The sequence below is a fragment of the Phasianus colchicus genome, chromosome 7 (assembly GCF_987193195.1).
Source record: "Phasianus colchicus chromosome 7, bPhaCol1.hap1.1, whole genome shotgun sequence".
In the NCBI taxonomy this organism is placed as follows: Eukaryota; Metazoa; Chordata; class Aves; order Galliformes; family Phasianidae; genus Phasianus; species Phasianus colchicus.
This window is the reverse complement of record NC_143442.1, coordinates 18,738,399-18,749,727: the sequence shown is the minus strand read 5'-3', so window position 1 is coordinate 18,749,727 and position 11,329 is coordinate 18,738,399. Positions and strand designations below refer to the sequence as shown.

The following is an 11,329-nucleotide window of genomic DNA, read 5'->3' as shown; positions in this document are numbered from 1 at the left end:
GGCTTAAAGGTGGCTGTGCTCCCCCCAGTGGGAATTGTACCTTCAGACCCGCAGCCAGACTCTGCCTGCCCTGCCAGTGCTCTCCTGGGCTGAAAGGGCTGTCCAGGACCCCTTCACCAAAGGGAGGCAAGCATTTGTTAGGTTTGGTTAAGTGCCTGCACACCCTAAAAGGAGAAATTAGGAGAGTTCCTGCTCTGCACAGATTAATAAGCTTTTTTTTTTTTCTTTTTTCTTTTAATTACCAGTGGTATTTCCTCCCTAGTTCCCACCAAAGCGTGAATTAAAGAAGAAATCTGAGTGGGAAGATGTATATGGACATCCCACTCCATCTCTCCTCACACACAGATTGTGCAATAGGACTCACGCTTTCCATTGGCCTTTATGTAACAGCGCAAGATGTGAACAAACTGATCCAAAAATACTAGCAAATTCTTCACATATCTTTGCCTTCAGTTTTTTTCAGCAACTTTCGATGTATTGTCAGCCCCAAAAATCTGAGTTATGTGGTGTGCTGCAGCCCAAAAATTACTGCAGCCCAGCTGCTCTCACCAGCGGCTGTTCCACGGCTACATTGCTCACTCCTCTTCTTTCTCTGGAGCATTCCCATGTAGGGTCCTGACTCTGTTTATACGTCCCCATGCCAACAAGTTTGTTTTGCTGCTGTTTTTCACTTTCCATTTCACCAGCTGCCTATGGATAAGCAGGAACTTCTCCCAGCTCTTGGCCAGTCTCCTAGTATATAAGGTCAGAGTATAGGATTTCAGCTCAGTACTCCCCATACTAACTGGTGTGTGGTAGCAGACCTGTTACCATACAGAAAATGTTCATATACACAAGAGCCTCCCATTACATATTCTGTAACATCTAAGCATCTAAGAAGTTGACACTTCCCTTCCACAGAGCACGTTGTTTAAACAGCCAGCAGTCAGGTCATTAACAACCTACACTGAACCAGCGCCCCGTCAAGGACCTGCTCTGCCCTCTCCTTGCCTCTTCTGGCTGCTACCAGCTAAAGCTGACTTCACAATCTGGAGATACTCATCTCCCCCTCTTATACTCAAAAGTGGAAAAGTTTGGTAACTGTGGTGCTGCAGAAAAGTGATCTCTTTGATTAAGATTGGAGCAGGGAAGGCAGAGGGAAAAGACCTCATTAATTGCTTAATGGCTTACCTACCGGAATGGAGAAGTTCTTTCTGTCTCCAATATGCACTGTGCCCAGAAAATCTGCTCTACACTCTACTTGAAGTGATTGGATCGTAATTGCAAATCTTTTCAATTAGTTGCTTCATTTCTTCTCATCTCCTGCTTCTCTATTCTTAAAAACAACCAAAAAATGTATTTCAGTGTGAAGATGAATTTCTTGCTCAAGGAATCAGCAACAGAGCAAACTACAACATGAGGTTTCTAAGGTTAAAAGAATAACAAATGTAAGTGGAAGTGAAAGATGAGTACTTATTTATATACTAGGTGGTTGGGTTTGCACTTTGTTTTTTAAATAAGCAGTGAGATCTGGGGACAAGCTGAAAGCAAGCTGCTTTATAACCAAGAAATGGAAAGCACAATATCTGCAACCCTTAGCAGCATATCTAGAGTGAAGGAGATGCACAACTTCAGAGGAAAAAAAAACAAAAAACAAAAAAAACATGCAATACCACACAACATTCACCACTATTTTCTCATACAGGCTACAAATCAGCAAACTTAAATAGCTTGAAATCCTTCAGTTAATCAAACACTGTCTCTATGCAGAACACAACAGGGTAGACTCCCCAGTACAAACGTCTCAGACAGCTATCAACTACCCATCATTAAAGCCATGCTCCTGAGAACCCAAATGTATCATTTGGGACACCTCAGACAACAAACTGTTCAAAACAACCTTCTGTAATTAGTTAAAACAGATGGAGAGCTAAACGCCAGACTCTTTACAAAGCAGTACTAGAAGAAAATCTTCATTTTTATATAACTGGCCCCAAAACAGGGGAAAACATTCCTAAAAACCCTCAACTTAAGAAAAAGTGGGTAATAACAACATTAAATATCAGTAAGAAAATGAAAACAACACCCAAAGACAATGCAGAAGACATCTACATCAACTGCAGGCTGCTGAGCCACATATCTGACACTTGCAGCCATATCACTGCAGATTAGGCAGAATTCTAAGCTACTAAGGCACATAAAGGCTAAAACAGACAACAACAGTTCAATAGCAGACTATAGCACAACTTGGGAACTTCGGGGAGACTGTAAGAAAGAAAACATCTGGCATGAAGACAGATCATTCAACTTTAATGAGACTGAAGTGCCTCTGCGTGGATAGTACAAGTCTTATGGTTCATCTCACCATGAGCGAGAAACACGCCCACCACATGCTCATAAACGATTCCTTATTCAAACACAGTTAAAATGGATACAGATGTTCCCTTTCAGCTTGTAGGAGAGGATTACAGGATGCACATAGAAAAGAGTGAATAGGTGAAACTGGTATAAGAACGCATAGGGACACGCACAGCATTCTGTGGGCAGCAGAAAAAGAAGTGGGCTGAGTCCCAGCTAACAGCACAGGTTCTGTATGGAGTGGCAACAGTGCAAAGTGGCAACATTCCTCCTGTGTTTCAAGAGAGAGCCGACCAAAGGAATGGTGTTCTGCAGACTGACACTCACACTTGTGTTAAGCCACTCCTGGCCTTTACAGGAACAGAATGCACTGCATAATACCTTACAACATCAGGCATTGCTCTTCTCAGTGACAGTAATTTTTTATTGTCTTTAATACAAACTATTAAAAAGGAATTTAGTTTGGTAAAATATTCAGTGTATTAAAAATATAAATGCATCTTCAGATCAAACAGGATTAGAGACATAGCAAATCATTTACAAATTAAACATTTATCCTCGATTTAAAAAAAACTATTCAAAGCCAGGAGTTCCAGAATCACATTCCTGGCAAGTAAAGCATATAAATTCTTTATAAATAATTATTCTTTTGTGCGCTAATCTTACTCCTTCCCCACAGCACATGGAACATCACTTTGGTGGCTGGTAAAGTCTCAGGATGGAGAAGACAAAAGGAAATGGCGATCCCTCATGCAGCCCCCTCCCCTCCCCAACACGCACACTTCTCCACAAACGTTGGAATGCACACTGTGCCTGAAAGCCATTTTAACATCACTTTCCCACTACTGACAAAACTGAAAATACAATTTCATATTATGTTTAAACAACATAAGTTCAGCTAATATCCCACTTCTATAATGTTGTGTTTCCATGTGCATTCGGCGTTTCTCACCCAGGAAGAAAAAAAGATATATCAGTTTCCTTTTATCACTTCAAATGTTCTTTTATAAGCAGTTTCAGATAAGACATAATTTCAACAGCAGATGACCAAACCAGAACAGAACACTCTATGGGACAGAAATCTTGAGAGAGCTGAGAAATCTTTTTCTCTAAGGTATACCCATGCCTGGGCATAGCAACATCACCCTTCTTCAGAAACATCACAGGGCACAAGTCATTCCCACCATCACCTATATAGGCAATCTGCGTATAACTCACTCCTCTCTCCAACTGTTTATCTAGAAACTCTTTTAAAACTTTCCTTTTGCAAAGGTTTTTAGGGCACTTTGGACAATGGTGGGCATGAAAGCTCTGCACGGTCAGGTAGCCAGTACTGCTGAACGATGCTGGGTTTGTAAACACTTCATCAAACACCTCGTGGAAATCAGCAGCTTTTAAAATCCAGTCAATAAATACCGTGTTAGAATCTGAAACAATGATGCAGTCGAAAAACTCTTTGTTCTTGCCAATAAACCCCAGAAGATCGACCATGCCTGCAGTGAAGGGAATTGCTGTCATGGTTCTTTTCATGTCACCTTCTCGGACGCCACTGTCCCCCAAGTAGACAAAGACTCTGCCCATGTATTCTGTCCAGTGTCCTGGCCGGTAGGAGTTCTGTAACCCACTGGGAAGCTTTTTGTCAGGAGCACATCTCACAATCCAGGTGTCGCTATTTTCATCTACGATCGTATGGTCAAAATCAAAAACCAACAGAAATTTCATAGCTGTCCATGAATGGGTCCCAAAACAAACAGAGAAAAAAAATATTTACATAAATGGAACTACTGAATCGTTACCCCGGTCTTGTGCTCAGGAGAAAAAAAATATGCAAGAAAGACAAATATCTGAACAGAGAAAGCTATTTATGGCCACTACAACTATGGGAAAAGTAACGCTGATGCTAAAAACAGCAGTGTGGGAAGGTCAGAGTGCAGCCCGTGCCAAACCTCTGCCCGCAGCAGCCCTGAACTGCGCCCAGCGGGAGCCGCAGCTCCAGCCGCGGGCCTCGCACCGCAGCAGCGGTTCCACGCTTCCGCGCCAGCAGTCCCAGCGCCAACAAACCGGGATTCTCCAGCACCCGGGGGGACGCTCGGATGGCGCCACAGACTTCAGAGACATTTGGCGAGCGAAATACCGAGCGGCGGGCGCCGAGGACACGCCAAGGCAAGGAACCGCGGCCGTGAAAAGCACTGCCGCCCGCGGGTCCGGGCCGCAGAGCACTACCTCAGCCCCCGCGACAGCTCCGCGCCCCGGCAGGACGCACCTCACGGGCCTCACCGGGCCCCCGCCTGCTGCCGCCGTAGCCGGACCGAACGCGGCGGCGGCGCCCCGGGGGCCGCGGGACGGCAGCGCGCCGAGAGCCGGGAGCGGCACCGCCGGCCGCACCGATCGCCACTTCCGGCTCGCGCCGCCCGCCTCCGCTCCGCGCCGTCACGTGGCCTCGGCGGGGTCGCCCGGCAACGCGGGGTACACACGGCGGCGCGGCCGTCGGCCATGGCGGCGGCGACGGGGCCGACGCGCCGGAGGCGGCGGCTGGCGCGTGAGTGAAGCCTCGCGGGTGCGGGCAGAGCCGCTCCCCGTGACCGTGGGGCTGTCCCCGGCGGGTGGCTCCCACCCGCGTCGTCCTTAGGACGTACGAGCGCACGGGACGAGGGCGGCAAGGCGCAGCCGCACCGTGCGTTACAGCCTCCTCGGCGTTCCCCCCTTCTGGGAGCGCTGCCCGGTCCGGCTGCTCTCAGACCCACGTCCAAGGGCCGTCCCAAACTGCCAGGTACTACAGATCAAACCTGCGCACGCAGACGGCCGTGGGACGTATGAGTGGTGCCGCAGTCTGAGCACCAACACCCGTACGGTCAGAACGCGGGCACAGGCGCTCTGTGCTGGCTCCGGGGTGCCGAGGTGGGGAGAGCGACCGTATGGAGCGCTTGCTGTCGCTGCCGTGCACGAATTCAAACGCTGACACAGGTTTGAATTCAGGGTTTTCTGACTTCAAAAAACATCAGTACTTTTTCCCCCTCTATGTAGCATCACACAGATTTGAAGAAAATAACATTCTAGATGGATGTTTTCTTCCAAACGAAGTAGATCTCCGTCAGGTAATTGTATTGCCAAGAGCAGAGTGGGAAAGGATGCAGGACGGCCTCGGCAGCACGAGCAGAGAGGCAGCACGCATCCTCGCGGAGCAGAAAGAACGAAAAGAAATGCACTTACGCTCCAAAGCAGCTGTCAAAGACTGGACAAACACCATTATGGTAAGCACACTGCGTGCGCTTCTAAACTAGGCAGGCTGTTCTCATGTATGCAAAAAGAGAAGAGCCAAGCTGTGCGGTGTGATCAACATGCCCAAGGGATGGGATGCCCTCTAGAGAGACCTAGACAGGCTCGAGCAGAGGGCCCAGATGGACATCATGAGGTTCAACAAATCCAAGTGCAAGGTCTCACACAGGGGTTGTAGCAACCCCCATTAACAGTGCAAGGTGGGGGACATAAGGACAGAGCACAGCTCTGCCGAAAAGGACTTGGGGATACTGGTGGATGGTAGCAGGGCACGAGCCAGCAATGTGCCATCACGACCCAGAAAGCCCACTGTATCCCAGGCTGCATCAAGAAAAGCGTGGCCAGCAGGGCGAGGGAGGTGATCTGCCCCTCTGCTCTGTGCAGCATGATTCCGTGACTCTAAAATGCAATAGTATTTCCAGGTGTAATCCCTTAGGTTAACATTTGCTTTTGAACATGTATTTTAACTACGTTCTGCATAAATAGTTTAATTGCCAACCTGAAATGCAGAAGTAAAAACAAACAAAAAAAATCATGGAGTATGCTACCTTCAGAATGGTTTATATTCAATCCATGATTTTTAAATGTGGTTTATAAGAAGGTGAATTTTTACCTGCATTGTAGGGCCAGGCACAAAGGAAACTGAAAGCCAGAAAACTACGTGAAGAAAAGCAAGAGGAAGAAAGAAAGTTACTTGATTTGGAAGAAGCAGAATTCCAAGCAGCAAAATGGAAGGAGACCATCAATAAAGCAAAAACTTATCTGTACCACCAGAACGAAAGAGTGAAAGGGTTGCATGTTTGTTGACAATTTACAATTTTTCCTTTTAAAGAAACTCAATATGATTTGAACACTTTGGACATGCAAATTACTAAAATTGTTCTCTTGCAGAGTGCCCTTCTACTTGCTGAGGTCCTAAAGGAAAGGGATGCTCAAATTGAATTTAAAAAGTTAAAGTCAGATGTTAACAAAAAGGAGGAAGAAGAAATAGAACGTAAACGTAAAGAAGCTATTCTCAGAGAGGAAGAAAAGGTACATCAACGTTATATGAATCGACTGGCACTATGCAGAGACCAGCTGGAACAGTAAGTAACAGTAAAGTAGGATTATTTTTGATTAATTATTTAGACTCTCTTCTCACAAATACACTCTGTAAGGTTTTTACAGAGAGTTAATAATCATTTGTCTCAGAAATGTGACATTTTAAAAAGAATAATCCAAACAAAAGACCTTGCACAAAAAGGAGAAGCAGCGTGGTAAGTTGCCAACAGTCTGCATGTGAAATCACTTCCAGTAGGCAGCAATAGGTTTTAACCACATCACTATTTCAGTTTTGCTCCTGACAGTGTATTCTAAATCAATTTTGATTCCAGAAAAGGAAGAAATTAAATCTGACTGTTGCTTTGGCCATAATCAGCTGCCAGATAATGCATCTAGAGAACTCATCACTGCTGCCTCCACTCAGCCGTTCCCAAGCGTTTATGGGGGAGTCACCAATGCAGGTGACAATTACAGAACTGGTGGCTGACAGAAAGAATAAAATTCCCTGATGCAGGTAGTAGGTTTAAAGTCTGGTCTCAAGTATTCCGGGCCTGGAAGAATACTTCTGGTTTAAACTGTTGCCTGCGTGTCCAGACAGAGAAGTGTGGATATGGTGGGACTTACTGAGGAAATCTTGCTCACTGAAGCTGTTGCGATGATATGGCAGAATGTAATGGATGCAGAGGTGCTCATGGGTCGTCCAGCTCAATCTTGTTACCAGTCATCTGCAGTATGTCTGCATATACTATGTAGCTAATTTCTGGTGAGATTACTGAAGAGCTACCACTACAGCCATGCTGGTTTTTACCTCAGACATTCTACCCACCTTCTCTTCAAAATACCAGATATTTTAGTGTTAAAGTACCTGCAGACATGCAAAATCCATATCTGTTCATTACTTCCTATGGCCCCTAACCCATAAACTCTACTCCTCTTTTTGTTTCAGAATAAAGGAGCGCAAGCATCAAGCAGATCTTGCCAAGCTAGAAGACAAAAGAGAAGGAGAAGAAATACAGAGACTGAGCCAATTGTACCAATTAGAACTTCTGAGAAAGATGGAAAAGGAACAGGAGGAAAAAGTTGAACGCCAGAGGCTGTATCATGTAAGTAACAGGAAAGCAAAGAGTTCAAAATGTTCACTTTGTTTTGGCTGTCTGGAATGAAACAGTAATGTTAATTAATATAGCTTAAAGGGCCTACTGGCAACAAGAGGTTTGCTGATAGCTTCAGTATGCCAGGTACCATGTACCTGCCCAGTTTTATGCCCATTTTTCTCTGATAGGAAAGGGGAATAATTATAGTTTGTGACTATGAAAATAATTGGAGGGGTTTGCACAGTCCCATTCCTCTCAGCATTCCCTTCTCCCGTGTGCGTGGATGGGAGCAAGGGATAAAGCTCCCTGCACTGCACAGTAATGGGTTGGCAGAAGCAGCTCCAACCCATGTCTGATGCTTGATTCCCCTTCTTTCTCTCTTCTACCACTTCCCCTTCATGCATGTTCAAACCAGATGAGGAAGCAATAAGAATCCCTTTCCTCTCCATTCTCTTTGAGAGAAACATGAAGAGAGGGAGTTGCTAATCCAGGTCTAGATTTTCTAAATTTCATCTGTTATATCAGGATCATTTTGTCTATGCAGGAACATGTAGCTAACCAGAAAATAATCAAAGCAGTGGAGGAACAGAAGCAAATGGAAGAAGATGATCGGATTAGAGCTCATTTCAAAGCAAAGCAAACTATTGCCAAGCTGATGAAAGAGAAAGAAGCTGAAATGCGTAGGTAGGTTCAAAGCTAGCTTATAAAATGTATCTAAATTAAGAACTGCACACTTTTCTTATTCAAATATTTCAGACTGATGACATAACAAAGCCCACAATTATTCTGTAATTAAATTCTACTCAATGGGACATGGAGAATTCAGGACAAAAAGGAAGTTCTTTCACAGCATCATTAGAAATAGATCTGTGGGTTAGTAATAGATCTCCTCACTCCTCAAAGCATAAAGATTTACAAGAGTGCGAAGTTCTACTCCAGCGTGTTGGGAAAAGTGATTTTCTATATGTCCTGACAAGCCTCCACCCTCTCAGCAATTAAAGACAACTAGAATCATAGTTAAAAGTATTTGGGGGCATAAGCTATACTTCTCTGAGATAGATCAAGAAAAATAGTTCTACTTCTTAACAAGGTATTAATTAATTAAATTATTTTATTAATAATGCTATTAGTAAGGTCTACCTATTCAACACTGAAAGTACAGCATGAATTTGCCAGTGAGTTAATCTAACTGTTCCTATTTCTGGCCAATACTTCCTACAAGTCCCTCCTAATAGCAAGATTCTAGGCAGACTCCAAATGATACAGCATTTCACTGCAACAAAAAATCGTGTTACAAAAATATAGGGAACACTTATTCACTAAATCAGATAATTTTAAAAAATACAACAGGAGGAATACAAGGAGATGAAGTGGAATTGGTGGGGTTTGGTAGAAGCAGTGCTTCATGTAGACTAGGTACATATGTTATGAGTACTTACGTTCCTCTGCAGAATAACACAGGAACACCAGGATAAAATTGTTAGGCAATTAGCTGCACAAATGAGTGAAGTAATGAAGATGGAAGATGAGCGTATTGCTAGAGACGTCGCAAAAAAAGAAGCTACACAAGAAAAAGAACAAAAAGAGAAAGAAGCAAAAAAAAAGGCTGCCATTGAGTCTATTGCTGAACACAGAGCCACTGTGGTAAGAAATCTAACCTGTTCTCATCCCTCTTTCTGGCATGTACTTAGGAATACCTTCTAGGAATACTGTGGTTTTTAGCATGCTAACTGTTAGTGAGACATACCCACAAGTTCTCAGTAGCTGCCTTGCATATTTACAATTTACAGTTACACATCTAACACCCTAAGCAAGCCACAAGGTACCTGAGTTCATCCGTTTGAGTTTGAAAGCTCTGTAATTGTAAGTAATTTGTGCAAACACTTCTCAGTCTCAGCCCTGCTTCCTGCAGCCAAGGAGCCTGTCAGTGCTACCAGAAACTGGGCCTGGACAGAGTGCAGCTGCCATCATCCAGCACATCAGAGCACTGGTGTGGGACTGCATCGTTATTGCTTCTGGATCTGGCCTGGAGAATGGCTGGTTGAAAGGCATGGCTCCTCAAACTAGCAGGGTAACTATTTGGTTAACTCTCTCTATTTTATAAAATGCAGGTCAAGATGAAATTGGAAAAGGAGAGAGAGGAAAAAGCAGAAAGTAAAAAAGAACTTCAAGCATTAGTGGAAAAGAATCAGATCTATCTGGAAACAGAAAAAGCCAAGAAACAAAGACAACGTGATGCAAACATAGAAGTACAGAAAATTCAGATCCAGCAAATGGTAAATGGAAGTGCCATACCCTTTCAGCGCCTTCAAAAAGGAGCATGAACCTAACTAACAGTGCTAGTCAGTGTGGGAGTCACCCATACAAACCCTTTCCCGTCAACGAGTGGTGCATGAGCGAATGCTGGTGTGCAATGACACATCACTTCCTGTCCTGTGTCTTTATGTATGGCTGCTGTCCTCTTGTATCTTCTGGGCAGATCCCCAAGGAACAGCAGTGAATGCTGATGTTTATTCAGCTATTCAGTGTACACTTTCCTATGGTGGGGTGAGCTGGGAATGAACTGGGGAGGAATGATATCTGACAAGCATGGTAACATCACCTCCAATCTCCTGTAAGCTTACCCTCTCTAAATTTTAACAGACAATTATGTTGTGAAAGAAATACTAAGCTTTGTTATTCCCTTTTTATTTCTTTTTCTTCCTTAGGCAGAAAAGAAGGCAAAAGAACAGCAGGAGAAGCAAGCAGACTTGGACTACAATGCTCAGATAGAGCTTATTGCGCTCCATAAAGAACATGAATTTCAGAAGTATGCAAAGCAAGTAATTGAATCAGAGTCCAGGACTACACATCATCTCTATCCTCTCCTGAAAGCTTCCAAACAAATAAGAGGACTTGGAGGTGGCCCATTTTCTAGAGGAAGTGAAGGAACAAATCCTGGTTTTCAAGCACAGGATGTTGCTGAGACCCAATTACCTTGTTGTAGCAGTGCTACTACTGAAGAACTTAAGTGGTTAAAAAAACAAACAAACAAAACCCCAATTTCTTGAACCTTGAATCTTCAGTCAAAACTATAAATGGATCTACATTAAATATATGCTATGAATCTGAAAGTCCATTTGAAAAAATAAATTCCACAGAATTGAGTATGTTCTAAAAAAACACCAACTTGTATTTTGGAAGTTGTAAGATGGAAGATGGAAGTTGTAAGATGTTTCTTTGCTGAAATGTTTCCATCACATTTTATGTGACGTGAAAAGAGTTATGATTTCATATAATAACTGGCTATAAGAATGCATTATATATAATTTTGACCATCAACATTACCTATTCCAGCCAAAGGCTCGCTACTACAGTTCCTTTTTCATTATTTTTTCTAGAAATGCACTGTCCCATGTTTTTCAGTCTTACGGGATATGTGTGATGCAGATTCCCAGCACCAAAAAAAGGTGCAAAAAGTTACAGTGCTTGCTAACCTATTTCCGTATTCAGTATTCTCCATAATGAAAAAACAAAACAAAACAAAACCAGAATCTACAGGGCAAGAACGCACACAAAAGTCAGAGTACTTACATTACTGC

The 11,329-nt window shown here is 43.7% G+C and overlaps 2 protein-coding genes across 2 annotated transcripts; one reads left to right on the top strand and one right to left on the bottom strand.

Annotated features, from left to right (window-relative positions):
• Nucleotides 1–1,383: 1,383 nt before the first annotated feature.
• On the bottom strand, nt 1,384–4,742 carry PHOSPHO2 (phosphatase, orphan 2). Its single transcript, XM_031599512.2, has 2 exons — nt 4,601–4,742; nt 1,384–4,061 (listed from the first exon to the last, which is right to left on the bottom strand). Exon 2 carries the CDS (start codon nt 4,057–4,059, stop codon nt 3,325–3,327), a length of 735 nt encoding a protein of 244 aa, XP_031455372.2. The 5' UTR covers nt 4,060–4,061; nt 4,601–4,742; the 3' UTR covers nt 1,384–3,324.
• On the top strand, nt 4,217–11,279 carry CFAP210 (cilia and flagella associated protein 210). The gene is made up of 10 exons (XM_090143374.1): nt 4,217–4,803; nt 4,905–5,107; nt 5,362–5,588; nt 6,238–6,411; nt 6,505–6,698; nt 7,601–7,757; nt 8,293–8,432; nt 9,200–9,392; nt 9,860–10,024; nt 10,457–11,279. Exons 1-10 carry the CDS (start codon nt 4,217–4,219, stop codon nt 10,796–10,798), a joined length of 2,382 nt encoding a protein of 793 aa, XP_089999500.1. The 3' UTR covers nt 10,799–11,279.
• Nucleotides 11,280–11,329: the final 50 nt, after the last annotated feature.

Bases quoted from the DNA above. Each gene is read 5' to 3' on its own strand.
- CFAP210 (XM_090143374.1), top strand. From the start codon at position 4,217: ATGGGAAAAGTAACGCTGATGCTAAAAACAGCAGTGTGGGAAGGTCAG. The intron at 6,699-7,600 runs GTAAGTAACAGT...TTTTTGTTTCAG, and splicing joins TGCAGAGACCAGCTGGAACA to AATAAAGGAGCGCAAGCATC. The intron at 8,433-9,199 runs GTAGGTTCAAAG...GTTCCTCTGCAG, and splicing joins AAAGAAGCTGAAATGCGTAG to AATAACACAGGAACACCAGG.
- PHOSPHO2 (XM_031599512.2), bottom strand. From the start codon at position 4,059: ATGAAATTTCTGTTGGTTTTTGATTTTGACCATACGATCGTAGATGAA.